Source organism: Pneumocystis murina, assembly GCF_000349005.2.
Source record: "Pneumocystis murina B123 chromosome Unknown supercont1.4, whole genome shotgun sequence".
NCBI lineage: Eukaryota > Fungi > Ascomycota > Pneumocystomycetes > Pneumocystales > Pneumocystaceae > Pneumocystis > Pneumocystis murina.
In genome coordinates, this window is record NW_017802362.1 from 517,141 (window position 1) to 541,185 (window position 24,045).

The 24,045-nt window shown below is 27.7% G+C and overlaps 8 protein-coding genes and 1 non-coding gene across 9 annotated transcripts; 6 read left to right on the forward strand and 3 right to left on the reverse strand.

Moving 5' to 3' along the window:
• Positions 1-54: 54 nt before the first annotated feature.
• Positions 55-3,987, reverse strand: PNEG_01634 (hypothetical protein; the record flags this gene model as incomplete). The annotated part of the gene is made up of 6 exons (XM_007875400.1): positions 55-125; positions 170-435; positions 479-695; positions 740-829; positions 877-3,152; positions 3,201-3,987. 6 exons carry the CDS (start codon positions 3,985-3,987, stop codon positions 90-92), a joined length of 3,672 nt encoding a protein of 1,223 aa, XP_007873591.1. The 3' UTR covers positions 55-89.
• Positions 3,988-5,430: 1,443 nt separating this feature from the next.
• PNEG_01635 (hypothetical protein) lies at positions 5,431-6,269 on the forward strand. Its single transcript, XM_007875401.1, has 3 exons — positions 5,431-5,729; positions 5,773-5,898; positions 5,943-6,269. The coding sequence occupies exons 1-3, from the start codon at positions 5,439-5,441 to the stop codon at positions 6,237-6,239; spliced, it is 714 nt and encodes a 237-aa protein (XP_007873592.1). The 5' UTR covers positions 5,431-5,438; the 3' UTR covers positions 6,240-6,269.
• A 71-nt stretch (positions 6,270-6,340) lies between these two features.
• PNEG_01636 (hypothetical protein) lies at positions 6,341-8,175 on the reverse strand (the record flags this gene model as incomplete). The annotated part of the gene is made up of 7 exons (XM_007875402.1): positions 6,341-6,564; positions 6,610-6,774; positions 6,815-6,989; positions 7,031-7,493; positions 7,536-7,933; positions 7,976-8,078; positions 8,125-8,175. 7 exons carry the CDS (start codon positions 8,173-8,175, stop codon positions 6,354-6,356), a joined length of 1,566 nt encoding a protein of 521 aa, XP_007873593.1. The 3' UTR covers positions 6,341-6,353.
• Positions 8,176-8,768: 593 nt separating this feature from the next.
• Positions 8,769-8,839, forward strand: PNEG_05015. The gene has a single exon. It is a non-coding gene; the product is annotated as a tRNA-Gly (tRNA).
• Positions 8,840-9,214: 375 nt separating this feature from the next.
• PNEG_01638 (hypothetical protein) lies at positions 9,215-11,333 on the forward strand (the record flags this gene model as incomplete). The annotated part of the gene is made up of 6 exons (XM_007875403.1): positions 9,215-9,448; positions 9,731-9,919; positions 9,967-10,098; positions 10,143-10,495; positions 10,539-11,151; positions 11,196-11,333. 6 exons carry the CDS (start codon positions 9,215-9,217, stop codon positions 11,331-11,333), a joined length of 1,659 nt encoding a protein of 552 aa, XP_007873594.1.
• Positions 11,334-11,758: 425 nt separating this feature from the next.
• PNEG_01639 (hypothetical protein) lies at positions 11,759-13,090 on the reverse strand (the record flags this gene model as incomplete). The annotated part of the gene is made up of 3 exons (XM_007875404.1): positions 11,759-11,986; positions 12,035-12,574; positions 12,620-13,090. 3 exons carry the CDS (start codon positions 13,088-13,090, stop codon positions 11,804-11,806), a joined length of 1,194 nt encoding a protein of 397 aa, XP_007873595.1. The 3' UTR covers positions 11,759-11,803.
• A 1,817-nt stretch (positions 13,091-14,907) lies between these two features.
• On the forward strand, positions 14,908-16,071 carry PNEG_01640 (hypothetical protein; the record flags this gene model as incomplete). Its single annotated transcript, XM_019757732.1, has 3 exons — positions 14,908-14,977; positions 15,018-15,358; positions 15,445-16,071. 3 exons carry the CDS (start codon positions 14,908-14,910, stop codon positions 16,069-16,071), a joined length of 1,038 nt encoding a protein of 345 aa, XP_019613308.1.
• Positions 16,072-17,078: 1,007 nt separating this feature from the next.
• Positions 17,079-20,342, forward strand: PNEG_01641 (hypothetical protein; the record flags this gene model as incomplete). Its single annotated transcript, XM_007875406.2, has 2 exons — positions 17,079-17,121; positions 17,164-20,342. The coding sequence occupies 2 exons, from the start codon at positions 17,079-17,081 to the stop codon at positions 20,340-20,342; spliced, it is 3,222 nt and encodes a 1,073-aa protein (XP_007873597.2).
• A 343-nt stretch (positions 20,343-20,685) lies between these two features.
• On the forward strand, positions 20,686-24,045 carry PNEG_04005 (hypothetical protein; the record flags this gene model as incomplete). The annotated part of the gene is made up of 1 exon (XM_019757764.1): positions 20,686-24,045. One exon carries the CDS (start codon positions 20,686-20,688, stop codon positions 24,043-24,045), a length of 3,360 nt encoding a protein of 1,119 aa, XP_019613393.1.

Consider the following 24,045-nt stretch of genomic DNA (forward strand, 5'->3'; position numbering starts at 1 on the left):
AATATATTCTTTAATGTTAGCATGATTAAATTTCGTAACTATAATTTTTTGAACGTATAATAAATCCTAAGTGTTTATTCAAACATATTTTATAATAATACTGATTCCTGAAGCAATCTTGCTAACTATTAAAATTTAATAAATACAAATCTATTAAAATAATATTAACCTTTTCATCATCCCTTTCACGTGGTTCAATTCCTAAACTGAGATCATACATATCATTTAATTTATCCATTCCTTCAAGACATTCCAAAAGATAAGATTGTATTTCAGGAACAACTTGAAAAGAATATGAGATTGATTGATACTGCTGAATTTCTCGTATAATTTCAGCTGTTTTTATTCGTTTAGAAAAATTTATGAAATCTTTAGAATTTTTAATCATATCCGGATTTCCATCCTCAATAAACGTTAGATCAGTTAAATAAACACCTATTTTTATTTTAAACGTTTTATCTTAAATATGTATATTTACCTAAAAATGGGACACAAGGTGGATTAATTAAACGTAATAATTCCCGATATTCAGAGAAATTTTTCGTTGAATCCATCATTTTATTTAATGAATCAAAAGTATTTATAGTCTTTTTAGTAACCAATTCCCATGTTCTTTTGAGACGATGTATTGGTGCTGAATTTATTCCAGAAATGATTGAAGTAACTGTAGAAAAATTATTTAAGCTTCGACATCTCTAATAATTAATTAATATATTTAAAAAAAAAAGATGAATTCAACATCAGCAATATTAATAAAATGTTTCAAAATACGAACTCTTTTTTTTACTTCAGTTTGACTAAGAATAGTTTGTGTAACCCATCCAGTAATCTAAAATAAAAATTATTAAAATAAAAGAAATGCTTTTGAAAATATACTTGATTTGATTTCAAAATCATTGATCTAATATTTTCAGCAATACCATTACAAAGATGTTTACTCCATGCTTTATTTAAGAATTCTATTGGCTTGATTTTATTATAAATCCTGCTTTCCATTATCGTAAGTTGCCTTGCAACTTCTAATGGATCTAAATCCAATAATTTAAATCTCCTTAAATTTTTCGGCAATATAGGAGGAGCAACAAAACCAATATTTAACATAAGTTTACGAAAATAATTTCTGTCTTCATTTTTCATCCTTTTATCTATAATCCGCACAAGATTTTCCCCGGAAATAGATTCCGACAATATATTAATAGTAAATTCTTTAATTTGATTAAGTAATCTTTCTGAATTTTCATCCATAGGCTCCATAAAATAACTTTCAAGCCAAATTTTTAAAATATTGAATACTCTAAGACGAACAGGTTTTTGTTTTTTTTCGATCCAAATTTCTAGTTCATGAGGTTTTAAATTTTCTGGTGGAGCTATCATAAATCGTTCTACTAAAAGATTAAAAAAGTTTTCAGCTGATGTAAAAGTTCTATAAGTTAACAAGAGTGTATTATTAAATAATGAATCAAGCAAGTCATGTCTTGTTAAATGTTCAATTAATCCCACTAATGTCCCAGCTTTTAAACAACCTTGTTCATCATATATAATTTTTCCTTCATGATTATATTTTAAAAACCATGGAATTGGCTCATTTTGCGTTTCAAGCATTGAAAACACTTTTTGAGGGGAACATTTTCCAAAAGGGGATTCATCTCCAAAAATCTTTTTTAATTTTGTTTTAGTTCTAGGTGTCGTAGGAGAAGCTTTTAAAACACTTTTAGAATCATCAGACTCCATAGATATATTACTAGACATTGATAGTTTTTTAGATGAAGTACGATGATGCGAATACATTGGATCTTCAGAACACTTTTTAGTCCGTATTTCTTTTTCGCCTACAAGAAATTCAATCGTCATCATTAAACTCTGTAAAGAACAGTTGATATTTCTTGAAGAATTAACTATTGACATAATAGGATTATTATTATAAATATTTATAAATTTTGGAAAACTTTGAACTATAAGTACGAATGTATTTATCGAATCATATAAGGCCTGTTTAGCATTTAAAAAATCAAATAATGTAGGTGAATATGTATCTCCACAAGTTTCTTCTAATGGTGTAACATCAACAGATTCGATCATTTCCATAAATATCCTGATTGACTTCAAAATAGTTTTTGTTTCATGAATTATAAAGAAATCAGAAATTATAATTGACGCCTTTTTTTCATCATCAGAAAAACTAGGTTTTAATAATTTTTTTTGGAAATAATTAAGTAAACATTTAATCTCATTTAACGATGTATTCAGTTTTGAGAGAAGTTCTTGAGATAATGGTTTCAAAGTTAAATTGTCAGAAGACTGTATTTCTAACTCTAACAAGATATTATTGTGAACTGTAGGCTTCGTATACACGATTAAACCATTCCCTCTCCAACCTCCACCAACTTGTCGATCTTTAATAAATCCTAATCGAAATTTACATGGTGTTCTATATATAGAATTTTTTGATACTATAAATTTAATATATTCCTCAACTATAATAATTATATCTTCTGCATCATTAAGAACACTGGATTTTATATTTTCTGGTAACCATTCACTCGATGCAAGTTTTGTTGAAAGAATGAGTTTACTTAATGCTGTCAAAATTCTCCAATAATACCATTTAATAGTTTTAAAATCACTTTCTGATATGGATATTATAGTTGGAAGAGAATTACCAAGAATTGAAACAATTCTTAGCATACCTGATGCATGTACAAGATAAATTATTGTAATTCTGATTGAATCGCATAATTTTTGAAATAAAACTTTCATTTTTAATTCAACAAATTTATGTAAATCATTAATTGATTGACGCATATTCTGTAATATTTTCTTATAAGAAGGTATTAATTCTTCAGGTATAAGTTTTAGTGCTTTAGAGTTTAAATATGTACTTTTATCATCTTTAGAGTCGATAGAGCTTTGCAAAGGACAATAATAAATAGGCATTAAAATGCTTGAACCATCATCAGAATCAGATATTCTGGAGCTATCTTCATTATGCAACGAAGCCTCAGATGAAGAAACAATATTTAATTTATCTTCATAACTTGAAATAATAAATGCTTCAAGAGGAGATAAACCTTTCATAGATGGAGATCGTTGTGGAAATGTATATAAATGGACTCCTTTTGATTCTTCTTTATTTTCAATTCGATGCATTTTTTCTAAATTTCGATAATTCGTAAAATTCTTTTAATTATTAAAGTGCTTACCAGTTATATCATTCTCAAAATACGGACTCTTTAAAACGCTAGACATATCTAGAAGAAAACTTAAATCATTTAACTTCTTGTCTGTTGTAAGTGATAATGATTTTTTCTTATGAACCTTCTTTGAATTACTATTAAATTGATCATTAGATGCTAGAAAATATGGAAAACTAGCTTCTGATGATTCTTTTTCAGTATTAGGATAATATGGCTTTTCATTTAAAACATCTGATATCCAAATAGAATCACGTAAAGAATGGTCATTAGCTTTAATATCTTGTGATTCTTGATGTAAATATTCAATAGAATTCTCTTCGATCATGTTTTGTTCCAAACCAATTTGTATATTATAGGTATCGTGATCATTATTCTCATCTTCTTCAAATTCATTTATTTCATTTTCATCCAGATGTTGAACATAATTACTGGGAAACCAACCTCTTTGATCACCCAATACACCATCCCACCAGCCATTTTCCATCCTATTAAGTACTTCTATTATATCTCCTGCAACAAATTTTAAAGATGAAAGTTTAGGCAAATTAAAATCATAGATAGCACGAACAAGAGATAGACGTTTTTTATATTTGAGCTCCCCTGTTAAAGTTTTATATCTGCTTCCCATGGAACGAAAATCTTCAGTTTTATTTTTTCTAGATAATGATACAGTTGTATGTGATTTAGGATCCTTAGGAATGATGTTAGAAATAGTTTTTATTATCACTTGTGAATCTGGAGATGTGTTATCATTTACAAAAAAATCTGTTTCCAAAACATTTGAATCAAACATATTTTTTAAGCTTTTGATGCTTTTAGGCAAAAAAAGCTAAATATAATGCTATAAACCAGTTAAATAATAATCCTCTAGATATTAATTGAAATTTTTATGAGATGAGATACAAAATATAGAAACTTTAAAAATGATATAATAACTTCTATTTATTGCCGAAGTTTTAACAATATATAATTAAAGCGGATATTTTGAATAAACTAAAATGCAAATATTATATTAAAATTTAAATTTGAAAGAAATGACTACTTTAAAATGGAAAATATTTACTTTACCTTTTAAGACAATTTATTGTTGCTGTTTTCTGAAAACATTTTTTATAAAAAAACGTTTTTTTTTTTTCATAAGAAATATTTTCAGTTTTTTAAAATTTAAAAAATACAAGTTAAAAAAATAATAAATTTTTTAAAACACTTTAAATTTATAAAGATAGAACGTAATAAACTCTTAAATTTTTAAGATTTATATATAAATGTTTTTCTAACTAAAAACATCTATTTTATTTAAATTAGCATAAGATTAAAAAAAGCTCCACTGATAATGCTAGGTATTTATTTTTCCTTCTTAAGCTATAATTTTTATGAAAAATATGTATATAATATTTTCTTGCATTTATTTACTTTTTATTATATATTGTATCTTATTTCTAATATTAATGTAATATTATTACTTATATCACTATAAAAATTTACATATATAGATTTGTTTAAATTTTATCTAAATAAAGTTTTGAAATATAAAAGGATTAAATACATATAAATTATTAGGATTTTTCAATATTTCTGAAAAAAATAAGTAATTTTTGAGATTGGAAAATTATTCAGAATTTTATTAATTTTATAGCTAAAAATATTATTTAATAACTTCAGAATTATTATAATTTCATAATATTATTCTACATGAATTAATATTTCTATATATTTAAATATCTAAAAAAGATTAACTTTTAATAGTTTATGATTTTTTCTTAAAAGATATTTAATTCAAATATTTTATTTTAAAGATTTTAAAATATTCATGATAAAACATTTTTAATTAGTTTATTAGTATTTTTTTATTGATTTAACTACAAAATTTAAGACCTTAATTTTTAAAAATAACCTTTTAAAATTATACTTTTATTTAATTTTAAGTACTTGGTCATGTATATCTTTATAATAATAATAAAAGTTTAAATTTAACACTTTCTACAAAAGGTAATGTTTGATTTATCTAAATATATTAAAATAAAAAATTTAAATGAATTTATAAAAATAATTTTTATGATAAACATTTAAATAAATACCTATATAGACGTTTGAATTTAAAATAAAAATAATACTGAAATAAAAGGGATGAATTAGAAAGTTATATAATTATTTAACATTCTTGAAATAATATATAATTTTTCATAACGTTTCGGGAAAATATTTTCTTAACTTAAAAAAACTATACACTTTACTATTTAATTTATGAAGATATTCAAAACTCTATTTGTAGTTCTTTTTATTTCAGGGACAATTGCATCTGATTTGAAAAATAGTGAATATATACAAAATGCAACTTCTCATAATGTGCCAGATATTTTTATTAATACAAATATTACTGATGATCCAGCTCTTTTTCAAACATCAAGAACAGTTTTAAATGGAAAGAAAATGAATGTAAATGTCGAAATTAAGAATTTAAAAAATGAAACGCTTGTTCTTGAATCGTTTTCTATTCGTATTTTTGACACAAATTTTTCTCTGCAAGTAATTAATGTATAATGATCCAAAGATTTAATAAATTGCTCATTTCTTTTAGTTAGGAGATATAAAAAAACGTATTATTATACCAGGATTAAATTCTACAAGGGCTTCATTTTATTTTTCAACTGAATTAGCGGAAAATGATTATGGTCTTACTATTCTCGCGAAAATTAGAAGATATGTATGTTTTTTAAAACACTATAAATCCATTGCTTATTTAGCTAGGGCATCTTTTTTACTTATGTCGCTTATAATTCAACAATTACAGTAAAAGAGCCGGAATATTCCTTCTTTAATTTTCAAACAATATTTCTTTACATTATTCTTGCTGGCCTTATAATAGGCCCTTATTTAATTTTTCAAAAGTGGATATACAATATATATCAAAAGAAAAGAAAGAATTCTAAAAAGAAGATTAGCGAAAAGAAAGAACCAGAAAAAATACTTAATTTACATTATGATGAAAACTGGATTCCAGAACAACATTTAAAAAATAGGACTGGAACATCAAAGAAACTATAGTTTAATTTAAACTCGAAATAACTTTTGGAGATATAGACAAATTATTTTAAAATATATATTTATATTCTGTACAAATCAGAAAAATATTATCAAAATTTTCATGTTTATTTAGTGTCATATTAGTTTTATTCCAAATGCTCTCCATCTCCTTTGTTCTTTCCCTGTTTTACTTTCATGTACAATATATTCCATAATACAAAGTTCAAACCAAGGTGTTTGTATATGATTATAATGTTGTCCTGATAAAAGGGTTTCTTCTAAATCTCCATATATTAAAGAAAGCTTTTGCCTTAATAAGGCAAGTGTTTTTTTATCTTTTCTTAGACTTTTATTATTAATAATAAATTGATATTACATATTTTTAATTTACTTAGTAGGCATAATAGATTCGTTATTCAAAAGCATTTGTGCGTCATCTCCAAAAAATATAACAGGAATACATGCACTATCTTGTCCTTCAAACAAAAAAGCAAATTGCCATATGAATACCTCATCAAGAGGATATACAGAATAACATCTACATTTTTTAATATATCTAAATAATGTTAAGAAGAATCAATGATATTTCTACTGACGTTTCTTGACAAGATTTACAAAATGGGCGAGCAAAGTCTTCTAGATTTACTGGGAGAAAGTCAATAACTCTAGCTCTTATACGAAATTTTTGCGCAACATATAATGGCTTCGGATTTAGAGATGATAATATGTCACCTATTTGAGTAATTGGTATATGCTGGTGTGCGCAAACAACTATATCTTATTAATAATTAATATATACTTTCGAAATATACTATTTAAATTTATATTAGCAGAAGATGTAAGGACTGTAGTTTTTTCTTTATATTGATTTTCTTTTGATATTTCCTTTAAAATCTTTTTATCATTTAAAAATTTTTTATTATATAAAGATTTGCGAGCTATAAGTTCCTTGACATAAAAATTATCTTTTGAAGGTTTTGTTATAAAAATTTTATCTGGATATTGTTTGTCTCCGTGAACAACACCTTCTAGTATACCATCACGATTTAAGCGTCCTAATAAATTAGATACTTGGACAATTTCGCCTTCATAAAGTTTATTTCTTGCAAACATCGCTGTACTGTCCCATAAAGAACATTGAATAGTCATTTTTCCATACGGACCATTCCACTTTGAACTCATTCCCCATTCGTAAGAATGTAATAGAGAATTGGATGTATAATCAGTTAAATAAATTGTATACCCATTTGAATTAATAGGAAAAGTTTTAACAATCTATGATTTTTTTAATAAAAAAAAGCATATAAAATGACCTACTTCGCCAATAATTTCATAAAATGAATTTGGGATGATATCGCGAATAAGAATAGGTCTTTTTTTAGAAATAATACCATGAGCTAATCCACTTTTATCCTTCCACCAAAAACATAAATCTTTTATAAATGTTTCTTCCTCAAATAATAATGAAATCTTGTTATTAGACTTGCTTTGCATATTACCTTTTTTATCAAATAATATCCACTCTGTATCAATCCTGCTAATACCTTGCATATTAATATTGTATGGATTTATTCTAAGATTTCGTAGTAAAATAGCACCTGTATCATCATTAAATAATGGAAGATCTTTTTTTAAAGGTCTGAAAAAATTAATTAACAATCCACCGCCAGGAATAGCACAAGATTTGTCAAATATAATACAACTGTTTGTAAAATCTTGAAAGTATTAAATTTCATGATTAAAAGAATGAATTTTACCTGTCCCTCTAGATTTTCTAGAGTCTTTAAATGAAGCAACAATACCTGTAAGATTAACTATTGAGCCTGTTTGAAGATTACTAATATATTGATATTCATTATACTATTTAAAATATTTAATATAGGCTCTAAAAAAATATTTAATAAACCTGAGTACGAAAATAATAAACTGCATTAGATGGAAATGACTCTATAGACATTTATTTTAAAAATTGACTTAATAACTTTAAGTTTTTTTTTCCAAAAGAATATAGCCCTTTACAAACTTTCTCATTAGTTATTTAACATATAATTTTTTAAAAAAAATATAAGCAAATTAAATATACTTCTATTGTAATCTTCTTGTTTAATTATATAGAAAATATAATTTTAATTGATCATAAAAATTGATTTTATTTTTATAAAAATAAATAAAATCTCAAAAATATTTTTTATTCCAGTATTATAGATTTTATTTATTTATTTTTATAATTTATTAATACTTGTATGTACGTTTTATATAGAAAATTAATATTATATAAAATATATTTACATTTTAATTTTTATATTCATATTATAGTCAAATTTATAAATATATTTATTATTTTAGATGTTATTCCAAAATTTTAATATAAAAAATTTATTAAAATATTGTATATCTTATATTTAACTATGCATTGTATTTAATATTTAAATAAATTAAAAAATCTTAGTTGATATAAAAAATATCTTAATTTTTTATTAAACTTATTTTTAATAAAATTAATCTATTAACTTTTATTTTTATAGAACAATAATTTGTTTTCAATAAAAAGCGTTTGTGGTTTAGTGGTAAAATCCATCGTTGCCATCGATGGGCCCCGGGTTCGATTCCCGGCAGACGCATTTCTGCTTACTAAATACTTAAGAGGACGGCTTTTTAAATCTTAATTATTTACTTTTTCCCTACATAAATAAAATTTTATTTTATATTTTTTTGACTAAATATTATAATTGTTTAATTAAATTCTTTATTTATTTTTGATATTCATATTTCCTTGAATTTAATAAAATTATTTCAATTTTTATAAAGTATTTAGATTCTATTATTTTAAAGTTGAATTGCTTTTTAAAGAAAGCTATCGATCATAATTTTTATCTTTAACCTAATATTTAACAATAATTTCATAATATTCACGAAACCTTTAAAAAAAAGGGTTAAAGGGAAATTTTAAATAAATACTGAAGATTCTATACAGAAGCTTAATATAGAAAAATAATATGTCGAATCTTGATACAAGTAGATTCGTACCAGAATATCGTCGAAACAACTTCAAATCTAAAAATATATTTAGAATAGATGAATTAAGAAGAAGACGTGAAGAACAACGGTTGGAAATTAGGAAGCAGATAAAGGAGGAATCGTTAGCAAAAAGACGAAATTTAAATCTTCCATTAGGGTTGGAAACTACAGAGAGCGATGATGAAGAATCAGCTCTTCATCTTGAAAATCAGGTATATTCTTTATTTTTTTTTTGAATTTAGGTTATTTTTATGGTTTATATGATATACTATGTGTTTTATGGCTTTTTTTAAACAGTTGTCATTGGACTTCTAATTAACATATTATTTATTTATAAGTTGACGTTCTATCACTACTTTTTTAAGGGAAAGATATGGATATTAATACTACGTATTGTAGAATATTTCCTTTTTTTCTTTGGATTTTATATTAAATTCATATAATATATATATATTATTTGCCCCTTTTTATTCATAAACTTACATTATTTATAGCTTAATAATGAATTACCTCTGATGATTGCGGGTGTTTTTTCTGATAATATTGAGGAACAAATTCCTGCGACAACTAAATTCAGGAAGCTTTTATCAAAGGAAAGAAATCCGCCCATCGAAAAGGTTATTGAATGTGGCGTTGTTAGTCGTTTTGTAGAATTTTTAAAAAGTCCTCATACTTTGGTTCAGGTAAATATACTGTTTTTCATTAAATTTATATCAAATTATTGGTTTAGTTTGAGGCAGCATGGGCCCTTACTAATATTGCTAGCGGTAGTTCTAGTCAAACTCAAGTTGTTATTGAAGCAGGCGCAGTTCCTATATTTGTGGAACTCTTATCAAGTCCTGAGGCAGATGTTAGGGAGCAGGTTTCACTATTATTTTTTTTATTTATTTTATTTATCGGAATTAGGCAGTTTGGGCATTGGGTAATATTGCAGGAGATTCACCAGAATGCAGGGATTTCGTACTTCGTGCAGGAGCTTTAAAACCTTTGCTTTCTCTTTTGACTGAGTCTCGGAAACTTTCAATGCTTCGTAATGCCACTTGGACACTTTCTAACTTTTGTCGAGGAAAAAATCCACAACCTGATTGGAATACTATTTCGCCAGCACTGCCTGTCTTAGCTAAATTAATATTTTCATTGGATGATGAAGTTTTGATTGATTCTAGTTGGGCTATAAGTTATTTAAGTGACGGATCCAATGATAAAATTCAAGCAATTATTGACGCGGGAATTCCTAGACGCTTAGTAGAATTACTTATGTATATTTTATCTATTTTAAAGCTATAGAATTAATTTTTTAAGGCATCCTTCAACTTCTGTTCAAACACCTGCTTTAAGATCAGTGGGAAACATTGTTACTGGAGATGATATTCAAACTCAAGTTATAATTAATTGTGGTGCACTTCAGGCGTTGTTATCTTTGCTTTCGTCTCCAAAAGATGGAATTAAGAAGGAAGCTTGTTGGACAATTTCGAATATAACTGCTGGTAATTGTACTCAGATTCAAGCAGTGATTGATGCCAATATTATTCCTCCTCTTATTAATTTGCTTGCTAATGCGGACTTTAAGACTAAAAAGGAAGCATGTTGGGCCTTAAGTAATGCAACATCTGGGGGGTTATCTAGGCCCGATCAAATAAGATATCTAGTTTCTCAGGGATGTATAAAGCCTTTATGTGACTTATTGACTTGTTTGGATAATAAAATTATCCAAGTGGCTTTAGATGGTCTTGAGAATATTTTAAAAATTGGTGAACTAGATAAAGAAAATAAAGGAGGATTAAATCGGTTTGCATTGTATATTGAAGAAGCAGGAGGTATGGAGAAGATTCATAACCTTCAACAGAATTCAAATCAGGAAATTTATCTAAAATCATATAATATAATTGAAAAATATTTTAACGATGAAGATGATGTTAGTATTTTTTTTATAATAAAAGTACTACTAATTTTTTCTAGATCGATTCTGGATTAGCACCTCAAGTGGAAGGTCAAACATTCAGCTTTGGAAATATAGCTAGTAATGCAGAATTTCCTGCTACACAACAATTCGATTTTTCTAATATAAATACGAACGGAGATACTACGATGAGTTAAATATTTTTATTTATCTCCTTTAGACGTTGCAGATATCAATATTTTATTTAGTCGATTTTAGAATATATGGCTTAGTTTTTACTCCATAGTCATTTCTCATTCATGTTTATAAACCAACTCTTGATGTAATTTTATGTTTGTGTATTTTTCTGTCTATATTTTTGGGCCATAATTCTAGCATAATTATATAGGACTCAATTTTTATATCATTACTTGATACATATTCTTAATTTTTCAAGTTGGTTTTCATATTTTAAAGAAATATAAAAATAAATTTAAAATAACAATTTATTAAAATAATTGCCTATGTGAATAACAAGAAAATGAAGAAATGCAATATACCGATATGCTTAATTATTCACAAAAATTACAAATTAAAAAGACAAAAATCTGTATTTTAAACCAATCTAGTTCACAGTTATAGGGCTCGTTATTATTTGTATTTAGAAAAACGATAGGATATATTCTAATTATGCATGCTTTGCCATCCAACTTTCTACAAATTTGCTAGCTTTTTTGAATTTTTTATCTGCATATTTTTCATAAATTGCATTATGATGCTTTTTTGGAGAGTGCAAACATTGCAATATAATGCTAACAAGAGGTAATAATTGACGTTCAGTATATGATGAATAATAAACATGTGCATCTGTCTACATTTATTATTACACTTTTGTAATATCTATAATATGAAAACTTGCCCAACTTCCTTTTTCTAACATACAACGAGAAAGATAATGAGCAGCTGCAACAATGAAACTTGGTAAAATTCCTATAAACCGAAAATCCATAACAGTTAATTCTAAAAGATATTTTGTAAGAGTACGAGTATCTAAATCGTATTCATCCGCTTTTGATACTCGTCGCAAAAAACTCATTGGACCAGGCCATCCAAGATCAAAATTAAGCATATTAATCATATATCTTTCTGCCTTTAAAATCTCTTCTGAAGAATATCCATAATCTACCATATACACTATTTCGTGAACCGACGGGCATATAATTTCTTCATATTTACTAGCCAAAAAAAGCGCTGTAGCACCAACGAGCTGCAACTTAGGAAGAGATACAACTTTTACAGATAAAAAACGATCGATTAAATTAATTGTAAGATAGAGCGTTTCAGGGAGAAGATGAAATCGAGAATGCACTTGAATAAGCCAATCGATTAATACAGAACGCATTGACCATTGCATATCAGGTTGATGTTCAATATACGTTGGGCTCGGTTTATATTTAACCTAAAAATTTTAATAACAATAAATAAACATAAAAAGCTTGTTAACTTCAAGTTCATGCATATAAGCAAATATTTCATCAGAATATTCATGAGCCATTGTAGTATCCCATTCGTCAATTTGTTCAAAAAATTCTTTTCTGACTCTTTTTAACTCCATAATATCGGGTTTAGTATATTTTAGAAGATCGGTACAAGTATTGTCTGCTTTATGTCGAGTTGTATTTTCTTTATTTTTCAAAATATAAGGAATAAAATTATAGGATAGTCTTTTATCTTTAAAATCTTCATTCAATTCTTCTTGAAGCTGGTTATATAAAGAATGATTGATTAAATCTTTTTGATTTGTGTTTTCATACTCTAAGCTGTTTTTTTCTTTTGAATGTAATTGACGTAAAATTTCCGAAAAGTCATTCCCTTCAATATTGTGAGCTTTTTGACTATTTAATTTCGACTGAATAAAAGAAGGTTTAATATGATTATTGCTAACATCAGAAAGTACTATTCTTTTGGCTGTCATTTTAGAAATATTACTAATCGTTTGAGAATGATGACTGTGTTCTGAAAAACCTAAATGGCATTTATATTGTTTTTGTGGAACAAGTTTGATATTTTCATTCTGTTTTATACAATATGGAAGAGACTTTTGAGCCTATACATTTATGAGTTAATTTTTTATAAAAACATACCCCCAAAAGAAGAAATTTCCTCTTAATTAAAAAAAATATAGCAAAAAAAATGTTTAATGGAAATTTTAATGATTTAAATAGTTATTAGATTTTAAACTTTTTAAATCATGTTTAAACATACCTCAGAGCTCATATCAAAACTAACTAGTCCAAATGCCTTTTAATGTGAACACAGTTGGAAATGTGTAGCAATTTCTTAGAAAGTTTTTTAAAATATTTCTATAAACCTTATTTCTCTGATATTTTAAATTGTCCTGTTGATATAATTTTGATCTAAATGTTGTCTTGACAACACATTTTTAACGCGTTAATTTAAAAATTAAATATATAAAAAAATAAAAAATATTCAAAATAAAAAACCATATTCTTATAAATTTTTAGGCAATGTCTTTTTAGTTATATAAATATGGAATAATATTTCATCTATAAAAATTGTTATTAAAAATTATTTAATACTTAAAAGTTTAAAAAATATGATTTTTGCTTATTAACATTTTAAAAATAATATATTATGATTTATTTATAACGTTTTTTATTCTTTGAATCTATTTTTTAATTTTAAATCTCAATGTTTCTGTTTGAAATTAATTATAAAAATACTTTGGAACATCTATTTTTATGTAAAAATAATGTTATTTTTTTAACCTATTAAGATGTCTACAGCTATTTCTTTTTTCATTTATTTAAATAAAAATATAGTTAAAATTATCATTTTAATTAAATGATTAAAAATTCAAAAAAAAATAAAAAAAATATTTTAAATGCTTTTTATTTAAGTAGCGCAGATAATTTTATAAAATTTCTCAACAATATTTAAAAATTTGAATGATTCATTAACTTTATCTTTTCTATTATTTAGTTATTCAAATATTATAATATTTATTTAATAATGGTATTTAAAAAAAATAAATAACTAGACATTTATATTTCTGTATTATGTGATTCTTCGAAAAAAAGTAAAATGAAAAAAAAAAAAAATAGAAAACTAAGTGTAAACTAAAAAATCAAGAAAACTAATTATTTAGATTAGAAATGATTTTAAATATGTTGTATAAATAATTATATTCATAAAAAGAATATTTAATAAATAAAAGTCTAGAAAATAACAGAAAAATATACACTAGTAAAAAAATATAGTCTAATAATGGTAAATAATTAGATAACGATTAAAACCATTGAAAATTTTAACCCTAAAAAAAATTCGGGAATGATAATTTAAAAAATTCAGATTTGAAAGAAAATCGTGGAAAAGAAATATGTAACGAGAATATCAAATAAAAGTGTAAATTAAATACACCAAGAAAGCAATAATATATAAACATAATATATTTTCGAAAAAATATTTTAGATATACTATGTAATAATAATATTAATAAAAATATATCAATTTTTTAAACTTTCCATCTTATTCTATTTTATAAAGAAATCTAAATATCTTTATAGAAAGTAAAGTTATAGATCTCAAGAATTATTAGTAATAAATAATAAATCAAAAAATAATATTTATTTAATATTTATTTTATATATTTTTTTAAAATATTTATTGTAATCGATTTAAGTTCGGAACGTCGAGTGACTCCTGATTTTTTTCAAATTAAATCTCTTTTTATAGAAACAATAAATTTTATTTGTTTCTACTGCTTCATTGATGAAGACCTCTTTGTTTGCCATTTTTATCTGCATATCACGCGTTCTTTCGAGATATGCTTATGATACAGGTTATTTTTTTCTTTTTTTTATTTTTTAACATTTTTTTAGGATTTAGTGATACTTTTGATCCTATTTCAAAAGAAACTTTCGAACTTGGTTATTCTGAGGAAACTGAACCTACCTCGGATTTTGAGTTTGTAAATTCATTGTCCGAGCTAGATAAAAGTGCTATCAAGGTACTTAATAAGCTTCAAGTTGGATTACAAGATGGACGACATGATAAACAGCATGATTTGGTATTACGATCATTTTTATATGGACTCAAACCTGGCTTTACTAAACAGGAATGTATGGAGTTATCAAAAAAGTGCTGTTCTATTCTTGAAACTAAAAAGAAAGAAAATTCTTCTTTGAATAGTTTATACTCTTTGTGTCCACCCAACGAATCTGTATGTGAAAGATTATCCGGGTTTTTAATAGAACTATGTAATGAAACAAAAAAAAACAAGAATCAATTAACGATTTTACTGAAAAGATTTGCAAAGAAGAAACAGATAAATGTTGTGATCTACAAGACTTTTGTAAAGATATTTTAACGGATTCATGTAAAACGGTGAAGAAAAAGTGTTTAGAATTAAATAAACCTGCTCCTACGGAATTACCCGTTGAAGCAGATTTTACTAAGACTCATACTGTACTTACTGTATCAACAGTAGTGGTAACAGAAACAGCACAGTATACACATACTTATATAAGAACATTAATAAAGACAAAAACATGTTGTTTGGGTAGGCCTACAAAAACAACACTAGAAGAATCAACACTTGAGCCAGAGACTACTGAAGAGCCTGAACCTACTGAAGAGCCAGAACCTACTGAAGAGCCTGAACCTACTGAAGAGCCTGAACCTGCTGAGCCAACATCTGATGAAGAAGTGTCTGAAAAGCCAGAGCCAGAGCCTACGCATGAGGAGCCGAATACCGAAGATCAAGATACTGAATCTCTTTGTTCAATTACAGAAACAGTGACGGTGACATTCTCACCTGAAGGATCTTTGACTCCAGCCGAAAAAGGTCACGGTGTTCGTGTAGATGGATTCCAGAAGGCAGGGTTGATTTGTGCAATTATAGGGATGATATTAGGAGTATGGATAATTGTTTAAATTGTGAAAATCTTTTGTAAGAATAGCAAATATATAGAAGTATCTAGTAATGATTTATTTGTTCCTGTTTTATTGGATATAATTAATATACACATCTAAAAGAAATTGATTTATAAGAACATTTTCTAAGATATACGAGTTGAGTTTTTGAAAGGGATTAGGGTTAATGAGAGTCTTAAACTTTTCGTTAATTTTTATTACACCGTGATAAAGTTGCAGTTCGCAGCCAACATTTCTCCTTTGTCTAACATTTATCCTTGTAACTGGATATTATTTTTCTATTTTTGTTTGATTTATGTAATTGTCAAGACTGCACTTTTACGTTTTTTTGCGCAATTGTGCTGCATTTTGGTATAGGCCCTGCAAAATACAATGATTATTGGTCATAGATGAACCACGAGATAAACTTTTTGGAAAAATTTAAGTAGTATAAATAAAAATGGACAGGAAAATATATAGAATGAAATCAGAGGTGCATACCAAAGATTATTAGCGAAGCATTTTTTGATTAAAAGTGAAGATCAAAAAAGGGTTTGATTATAAACAAATACTGAAAACAATGTAGTAATTAAAAAAGATTTAAAAATTAGTTATTCAAATGAAGAAATGTCAAAAATAAGAAAAACGTTGAATTTAAGAATGATAATTATAGTATTAAAAAAGGTATAAAAATATGAATGAATTGTAAAAAAATTCAAAGTTAATAAATAAAACAAAATGTATATATATATTATTTTATAAAAGATTATTGAATAAAATGAGAAAGAATATAGAAAAAAATAAGAAAAATAAAAATTTAAAATTTATAATCAAGAGTTGTAATGATTTTTATTTTTAACAGTTTCTCTTATATTTTTTTAGGGTTTATCAAAATCGTGAAATTTTGTATCTTTTTGATAACCATTTAAAATAAAAGCATTAAATTTCACAAATTTCAATTAAAAGCATATTGCGAATATTTATATTATATATTTAGGGAAAAGAAGCTATAGAATATACTTTTTTCTATGATTAATAAAATTATACTGATAGCAATATTAAATTTAATTGGTAATTATATTTTTAATTATTTTCATTTTTAATTATTTTTAGCTCTTACATATGGAAATCAAAACGTAGACTTAAGTATTAGAAGCTCTCAGAAAAATGCAGTAAATCCGTTGTTTAAAGATTTTATTGTTAAAGAAGATATTTATGCTTTTATTTTAAAAGAAGATTATAATGATGAAAACAAATGCAAAGCGAAACTTGAGGAATATTGTAAAGAATTAAAAGATATAGATCCAGAATTAAATAAAGTGGATACTAATATTAAGGAAATTTGTAATAATAATAATAAAGGACAAAAATGCAAAGACCTAAAACCAAATATTGAAAAAAATCTAAACCAAGTTTCTAATGACCTTTCTACAAAAATACCAGGATCTATAGATTATATGGATGTCGATAAAGCCTTTCTAAAATGTTTGTTTTTACATGATTTAACTAGAAATATTTTAGCATATTGTAATCTTTTAGAATATTATTATCAAAAAAGGGAGCATTTAAGACTGATGTATGGAGTTATTCTTCGTGCAGTCGGTGATAGTATTGCTAATTATGATGATTTTAAAGAAAAAATGAAAGAAATATGTCCAATATTGGTTCAACAAGGCATTAATTTCATCTCTGAATGTTTTGAAATTGAAGAATCTTTTAGAGAATTAAATAAATATATTAATTATTCATGCAATTCTTTAAATGTTAACCTTAATGATAACAAATTGCAAGAACAATGTTACGAAAAACTCAAAAGCTGTTATTTTCTCAAAAATAAATGTGAAAAAAAGTGTGATGAATTGAAGGTGTTATGCGAGAAAAAGAATATTACATATAAGCTTCCAAGAAAAGATTATAATCCAATTAAGCCAGAAACAACGTTGTTAAAGATTGAACTGGAAGATTTTTATAAAAAAATAAAAGATAAAAAAATATATATTGAAAATTTGGAAACAACATCGGACGACATCATACTCTATTTGTCTAACGCATACACAGGTTTTTCAGAAAATATATGCAAGAATAAATTGAACAAAAACTGTGATTTTTTTAAATTTCTGAGTCCTGAATTTAAAGAATTATGTCAAGATAACATAAAGAAAAGATGCAAAGATGCATCAAAAATAATAGATAGATGTAGAAAGCTTAAAATGACACTTTATCTAGCTGGATTTTCTTCACATTTTGAAGATAATGTAATAGGGAAAGAAATCTCTCGGGATAGGCTTTCAACATCATTTAATAGCAGAGAATTTTCAAATTTTAATACAAACTGTTTTTTTATTCGAAAGTCATGCGTAAACAATTTCTTTGAAGGATGTAGAGCTGCATATTATGCAAATAATAAAAAGCTACAAGAACGATCATTTATTAAGTTAATTGAAAGTAAATTGATCGAAGAACAATACAATTTAAAATCAAAAGATGAAAAGCTTAAAATATGTCAAAAAACAATAATAGAGAAGTGTGTAGCACTTGCAAATAGTGATATTAGGAACTTTTTAATATGCCTTCGACCAAAAGAAATATGTCTTAGACTTGAAGAAATTATTTTTACTCTATCGAAAGACTTAGAACAAGCTTTGGATCAAGCACGGGATTTTCCTAAAGAAGAGGACTGTGTTGAATTGAAAAAGGAATGTGAAGGTATTTTAAAGGATTTAGGTTCAAATAATGTAAAGTGTGTTACATTAAAAAAGCGTTGTAAATATTTGGAAGTTACAAAAGAACTAAAATATGATTTTTTAAAAGATAAAAGTGATTCGTTAGCGAATATTCAAAATTGTATGAAAGCTTTGAAGGAAAAATGTGATAGATTGTTTAAAAGAGGAACTAATGCATTTGGTGTTTCATGTGCTTTACCAGAAGAAACATGTAAATTTATGGTTTCAGAAGTTGAAAACCATTGTAATGCCTTTAAAAACAACATAGAAAAACATGATGTTGTAAATAAAAGTAAAAATGGGAATGAAACATTGGTTGAAGAAATCTGCACATTATGGGATCCATATTGTGATGAACTTATGGAAAATTGCCCAGATAAGTTGAAAAAAGGAGACAATGGGAATGAAAAAGGAGTCTGTTTACAACTGAAAGAGAATTGCAGACCATTCTTTGAAAAGTTGAAATTGGAGGATGAGTTGACGCATGAATTAAAAGGTAGTTTAAGCAATGAAACTGAATGTAAAAAAGCATTGGGAAAGCATTGTAGTGAGCAGAAAAATTCAGGGAATCAGAAATTCAATAGTTTTTGTAATACTGATAAAGATAAGGATGTTGAGGAAAAAGTTTGCAAAAAGTTGGTTGAAAAAGTAAAAGAAAAATGTCCAACCTTAGAAAGTGAACTGAGTAAAGAGAAAGATGAATTAAAGAAGAAGAAAGATGAATACGAAAAAGTGAAACAGGAATCAGAAAAATTTTCGGAGGAAGTTAAGTTACTATTATCAAGACTTGGGAAAGATGGACAAGATGCAGGATCAAAGGTGCAGAATACCAGTGCAGCTGAACCAGCGGCACCACCAGGAGGGGCACCAGCACCAGCGGTGCCAGGAGGATCAACACCAAGTGGAGGGGCAAACACGAATAATGTTATACTTGTTCGAAGAACATTTGTAAGTGGAGAAGTATCAGAAGCAGAAAAGAAGGCATTTGTTGCAACGGCGAGAGCATTGGAATTATATTTAGAATTGAAAGAGAAATGTAAAGGTTTACAAGGAGACTGCGGGTTTAGAAAGGATTGCCCGAAGTGTGATGCGGCTTGTACAGAAATAGACAAGTTGTGTGAAGGAATAGAAGGATTAAAAGTTACACCATATTATACGGTGACATCAACGGCGACACAGACAACGACGACGACGGCAACGACAACGACGATAACGACAACGACGACGACGACGACAACGACAACGACGGCAACGACGACAGAGTCGGTAGATGGAGGGAAGGTAACCGATGAATGTACATTAGTTCAGACGACAGATACATGGGTGACGAGTACATCGTTGCATACGAGTACGATGACAAGTACATCTACACTGACATCTACGGTGACATTGACGTCGATGCGAAAATGCAAACCTACGAGATGTACAAGTGATTCAAATAAAGAAACAGAAGCACAAAAAGAGGAAGAGAAAGAGGAAGAAGTGAAACCGAATGAGGGAATGAAAATGAGAGTTCCAGAGATAGTAAAAATAATATTATTGGGAGTGATGGTTATAGGAATGTTATAAAATGAATAAAAAAAGCCATAATAATGAAAATTTGCATATACCCATTGTTTATATATAATATAGAAGATGTAGAAGAATAATGTATAAATTTTTAATAAAGCATGAAGAATTGCGAATTGAAATTTTGATTATTTTACCCCGCAATTTTACCCCGCGATTTTGCTTTATAGGGTAAAGTCCAAGCTTATCATAAAAAATTAAGGAAATCTATGCTTATCATAAAAAAATTAAAATGTATGGTTATTTTGAAAGAATTATTTCAAGATTTAGATTTGATTCACCCAGTCATATGCTACTCAGGGACAAGCGATGGGTAGAGGAAGTCGCCCAGAAAGAGGCGGCGATGGCACGGCCGGTTAAGAGGCAAGCAGCAGGACAAGCAGCAGGAAATGATGAGATTAAGGAGGAACAGGTTTTGGGTTTAATTGTGAAAAGTGATTATAGTGATGATAATAAATGCAAGGCAAACCTCAAACACTATTGTGAGGAATTGAAGAAAATAGATGGAAAATTGGAGAGTGTGGATGTCAAAGTTAAGGGACTTTGTGAAAATATAGACAAAAAATGTGGAGATCTGAAAGATAAAGTTGAAAAAGAATTAAATAGTTTTAAAACAGAAGTTGAAAAAGAATTGAATAACCTAACAGATGAAAAATGTAGAAAATATGAAGAAAAATGTCTATTATTAGAAGAAGCAGATCCAAGTAATCTTGAAGAGAAGTGCGTTAAGTTGAGAGATAGATGTTATCGACAGAGACGTCAAGGAGTGGCAAAAGAAATTCTTTTAAGAGCTCTTGAAGGGAAGGTTAATGATACAAATGAATGTAAAAAAAAAATGAAAGAAATTTGTCAAGGATTAAGTGAATATAGTGATGAATTAGTGTTTTCATGTTTTAATCCAGATGAAACGTGTGAATACTTTAGAAAGAATCATGGAGATAATTGTAAGCCTTTACAGAAGGAACTTGAAGATAAAGAATTAGTGGAAAAATGTCAAGAATATCTTGAAAAGTGTTATTTTTATGGATCAAGTTGTAAGGATACAAAATGTGATAAAGTCAAGAATAAATGTAAGGGAAAAGGGATTGAATATGAAGGACCAAAATTAGATTTTAGTCCGGTTAAAGAAAAACCAAGATTTCCGGAAAAGATTGAAGTGGAAAATCTTTATAAAAAAGAAGAAGCTAAGGGAATTATTGTTGGAAAACCAAAATATAAGACGTTGCGAGATTTAGCATTATTGTTGATCAAAGGAAGGAATGGAAATAGTCCAGAAGAAAAATGCAAAGAAGCGTTAAAAGATTGTGAATCTTTTAAACACCTAGATTATGGATTAGGAGAATTATGTGGAGATAAAGATAAAGACAATAAATGCAAAGAATTAGTAGAAGTAGAAGATAGATGTACGAATTTTAAATTAGAACTTTACATAAAAGGATTGTCTACGAAATTTGAAGATATAGAATCAGATTATTTTTCATGGGGACAGGTATCAAAATCGGTTAGTAGGGAAGATTGTATAAAGTTTGAATCGGAATGTTTCCATTTAGAAGGGGTATGTACGAATGGAATTGTAAAAGCATGTGAAAATGTAAGAGTAGCATGCTATAAAAAGGGACAAGATAGGGTGTTGAATAGATACTTTCAAGAAGGATTGAAAGGGCTTATTGGTGATTTAGAATTGGTTACTGAGAATCTTGAAAAATGTCAAAAATCGGTAGTAGGTAATTATACAAAACTTAAGGAGGATAGAAGATACTTTACAAAGTGTCATCGACCGACTGAACTATGTTATGAACTTTTAGATGATGTAATTCTTCAATCAGAAGAATTAGAAGTAGTTTTAAATTTGAGAAGAGATTTTCCAAGAAAGGAAGATTGTGTAGAATTGAAGAAGAAGTGCAAAGATCTTGAAAGTGATTCATATTTGAATCATGAGAAATGTAATACACTGAATAGACGATGTGAATATTTAAAAGTTACAGAAGAATTGAGAAAAAGATTATTAAAAAGAGGAGATGATGCATTAAGAACTCAAGGAAATTGTACGGCAGTATTAAAGAAAGAATGTGAGGAATTATCTAGAAGAGGAAAGGATGAGTTTAGTGTTTCATGTGCTTTACGAGAAGAAACATGTAGTTTTATGGTAGAACAAACAGAAAATGAGTGTCTTTTTTTAAAAAATAACATAAACAATGAAAAAATTATAGATAAAATTGAAAATGGAAATGAAACATTGGTTGAAGAACTCTGCACGTTGTTTGATCCATATTGTCATCAATATATAGAAAATTGTCCAGATAGGTTGAAAAAAGAAAAAAATTCCAATAAGAATGGAGTCTGTTTACAACTGGAAGAGAAATGCAAGCCATTCTTTGAAAAGTTAAAATTGGAGAATGAGTTGACGCATGAATTGAAAGGTAGTTTAAGCGATGAAACTGAATGTAAAAAAGCATTGGGAAAGCATTGTACTGAGCAGAAAGATCTGGCGAATAAGAAATTCAATAGTTTTTGTAATACTGATAAAGATAAGGGTGTTGAGGAAAAAGTTTGCAAAAAGTTGGTTGAAAAAGTAAAAAGAAAATGTCCAACCTTAGAAGATAAACTGGATAAAGAGAAAGATGAATTAAAGAAGAAGAAAGATGAATACGAAAAGGTGAAACAGGAATCAGAAAAATTTACGAAGGAAGCTAAGTTAGTATTATCAAAACCTGAACAAGATGGACAAGGTGGAGGATCAAAGGCGCAAGATGGCAGTGCTCCTAAACCAGTGGGACCACCAGTACAGCCACCAGCACCAGCACAACCAACACCAGGAGGCGTACCAGCACCAACACTAGCACCGCCAGCACAACCAACATCAGGAGGGGCACCACTACCAGTACCACCAGCAGCACCAGCAGGGCCAGCAGCACCAGGAACACCATCAACACCATCAACACCACCAGCACCAGCAGGGCCAGCAGGGCCAGCAGGGCCATCAGGAGGAACACCAGCAGGGCCACCAGCACCAGGAGGATCAACACCAAGTGGAACGACAAACACGAGTAATGTTATACTTGTTCGGAGAACATTTGTAAGTGGAGAAGTATCAGAACCAGAAAAGAAGGCATTTGTTGCAACGGCAAGAGCATTGGAATTGTATTTAGAATTGAAAGAGAAATGTAAAAGTTTGAAAGGAGACTGCGAGTTTAGAAAGGATTGTCCAGGGTGTAAAGCGGCTTGTAAAGAAATAGACGAGTTGTGTGAAGGAATAGAAGGATTAAAAGTTACACCGCATCATACGGTGACATCAACGGCGACACAGACAACGACGACGACAGCAACGACAACGACGACGACAACAACAACAACGACGACGACGACGACGACGACAACGACGGCAACGACGACAGAGTCGGTAGATGGAGGGAAGGTAACGGAAGAATGTACATTAGTTCAGACGACAGATACATGGGTGACGAGTACATCGTTGCATACGAGTACGTTGACAAGTACATCTACAGTGACATCAACGGTGACATTGACGTCGATGCGAAAATGCAAACCTACGAGATGTACGAGTGATTCAAGTAAAGAAACAGAAACACAAAAAGAGGAAGAGAAAGAGGAAGAAGTGAAACCGAATGAAGGAATGAAAATAAGAGTTCCGGAAATGATAAAAATCATGTTGTTGGGAGTGATTGTTATGGGAATGTTGTAA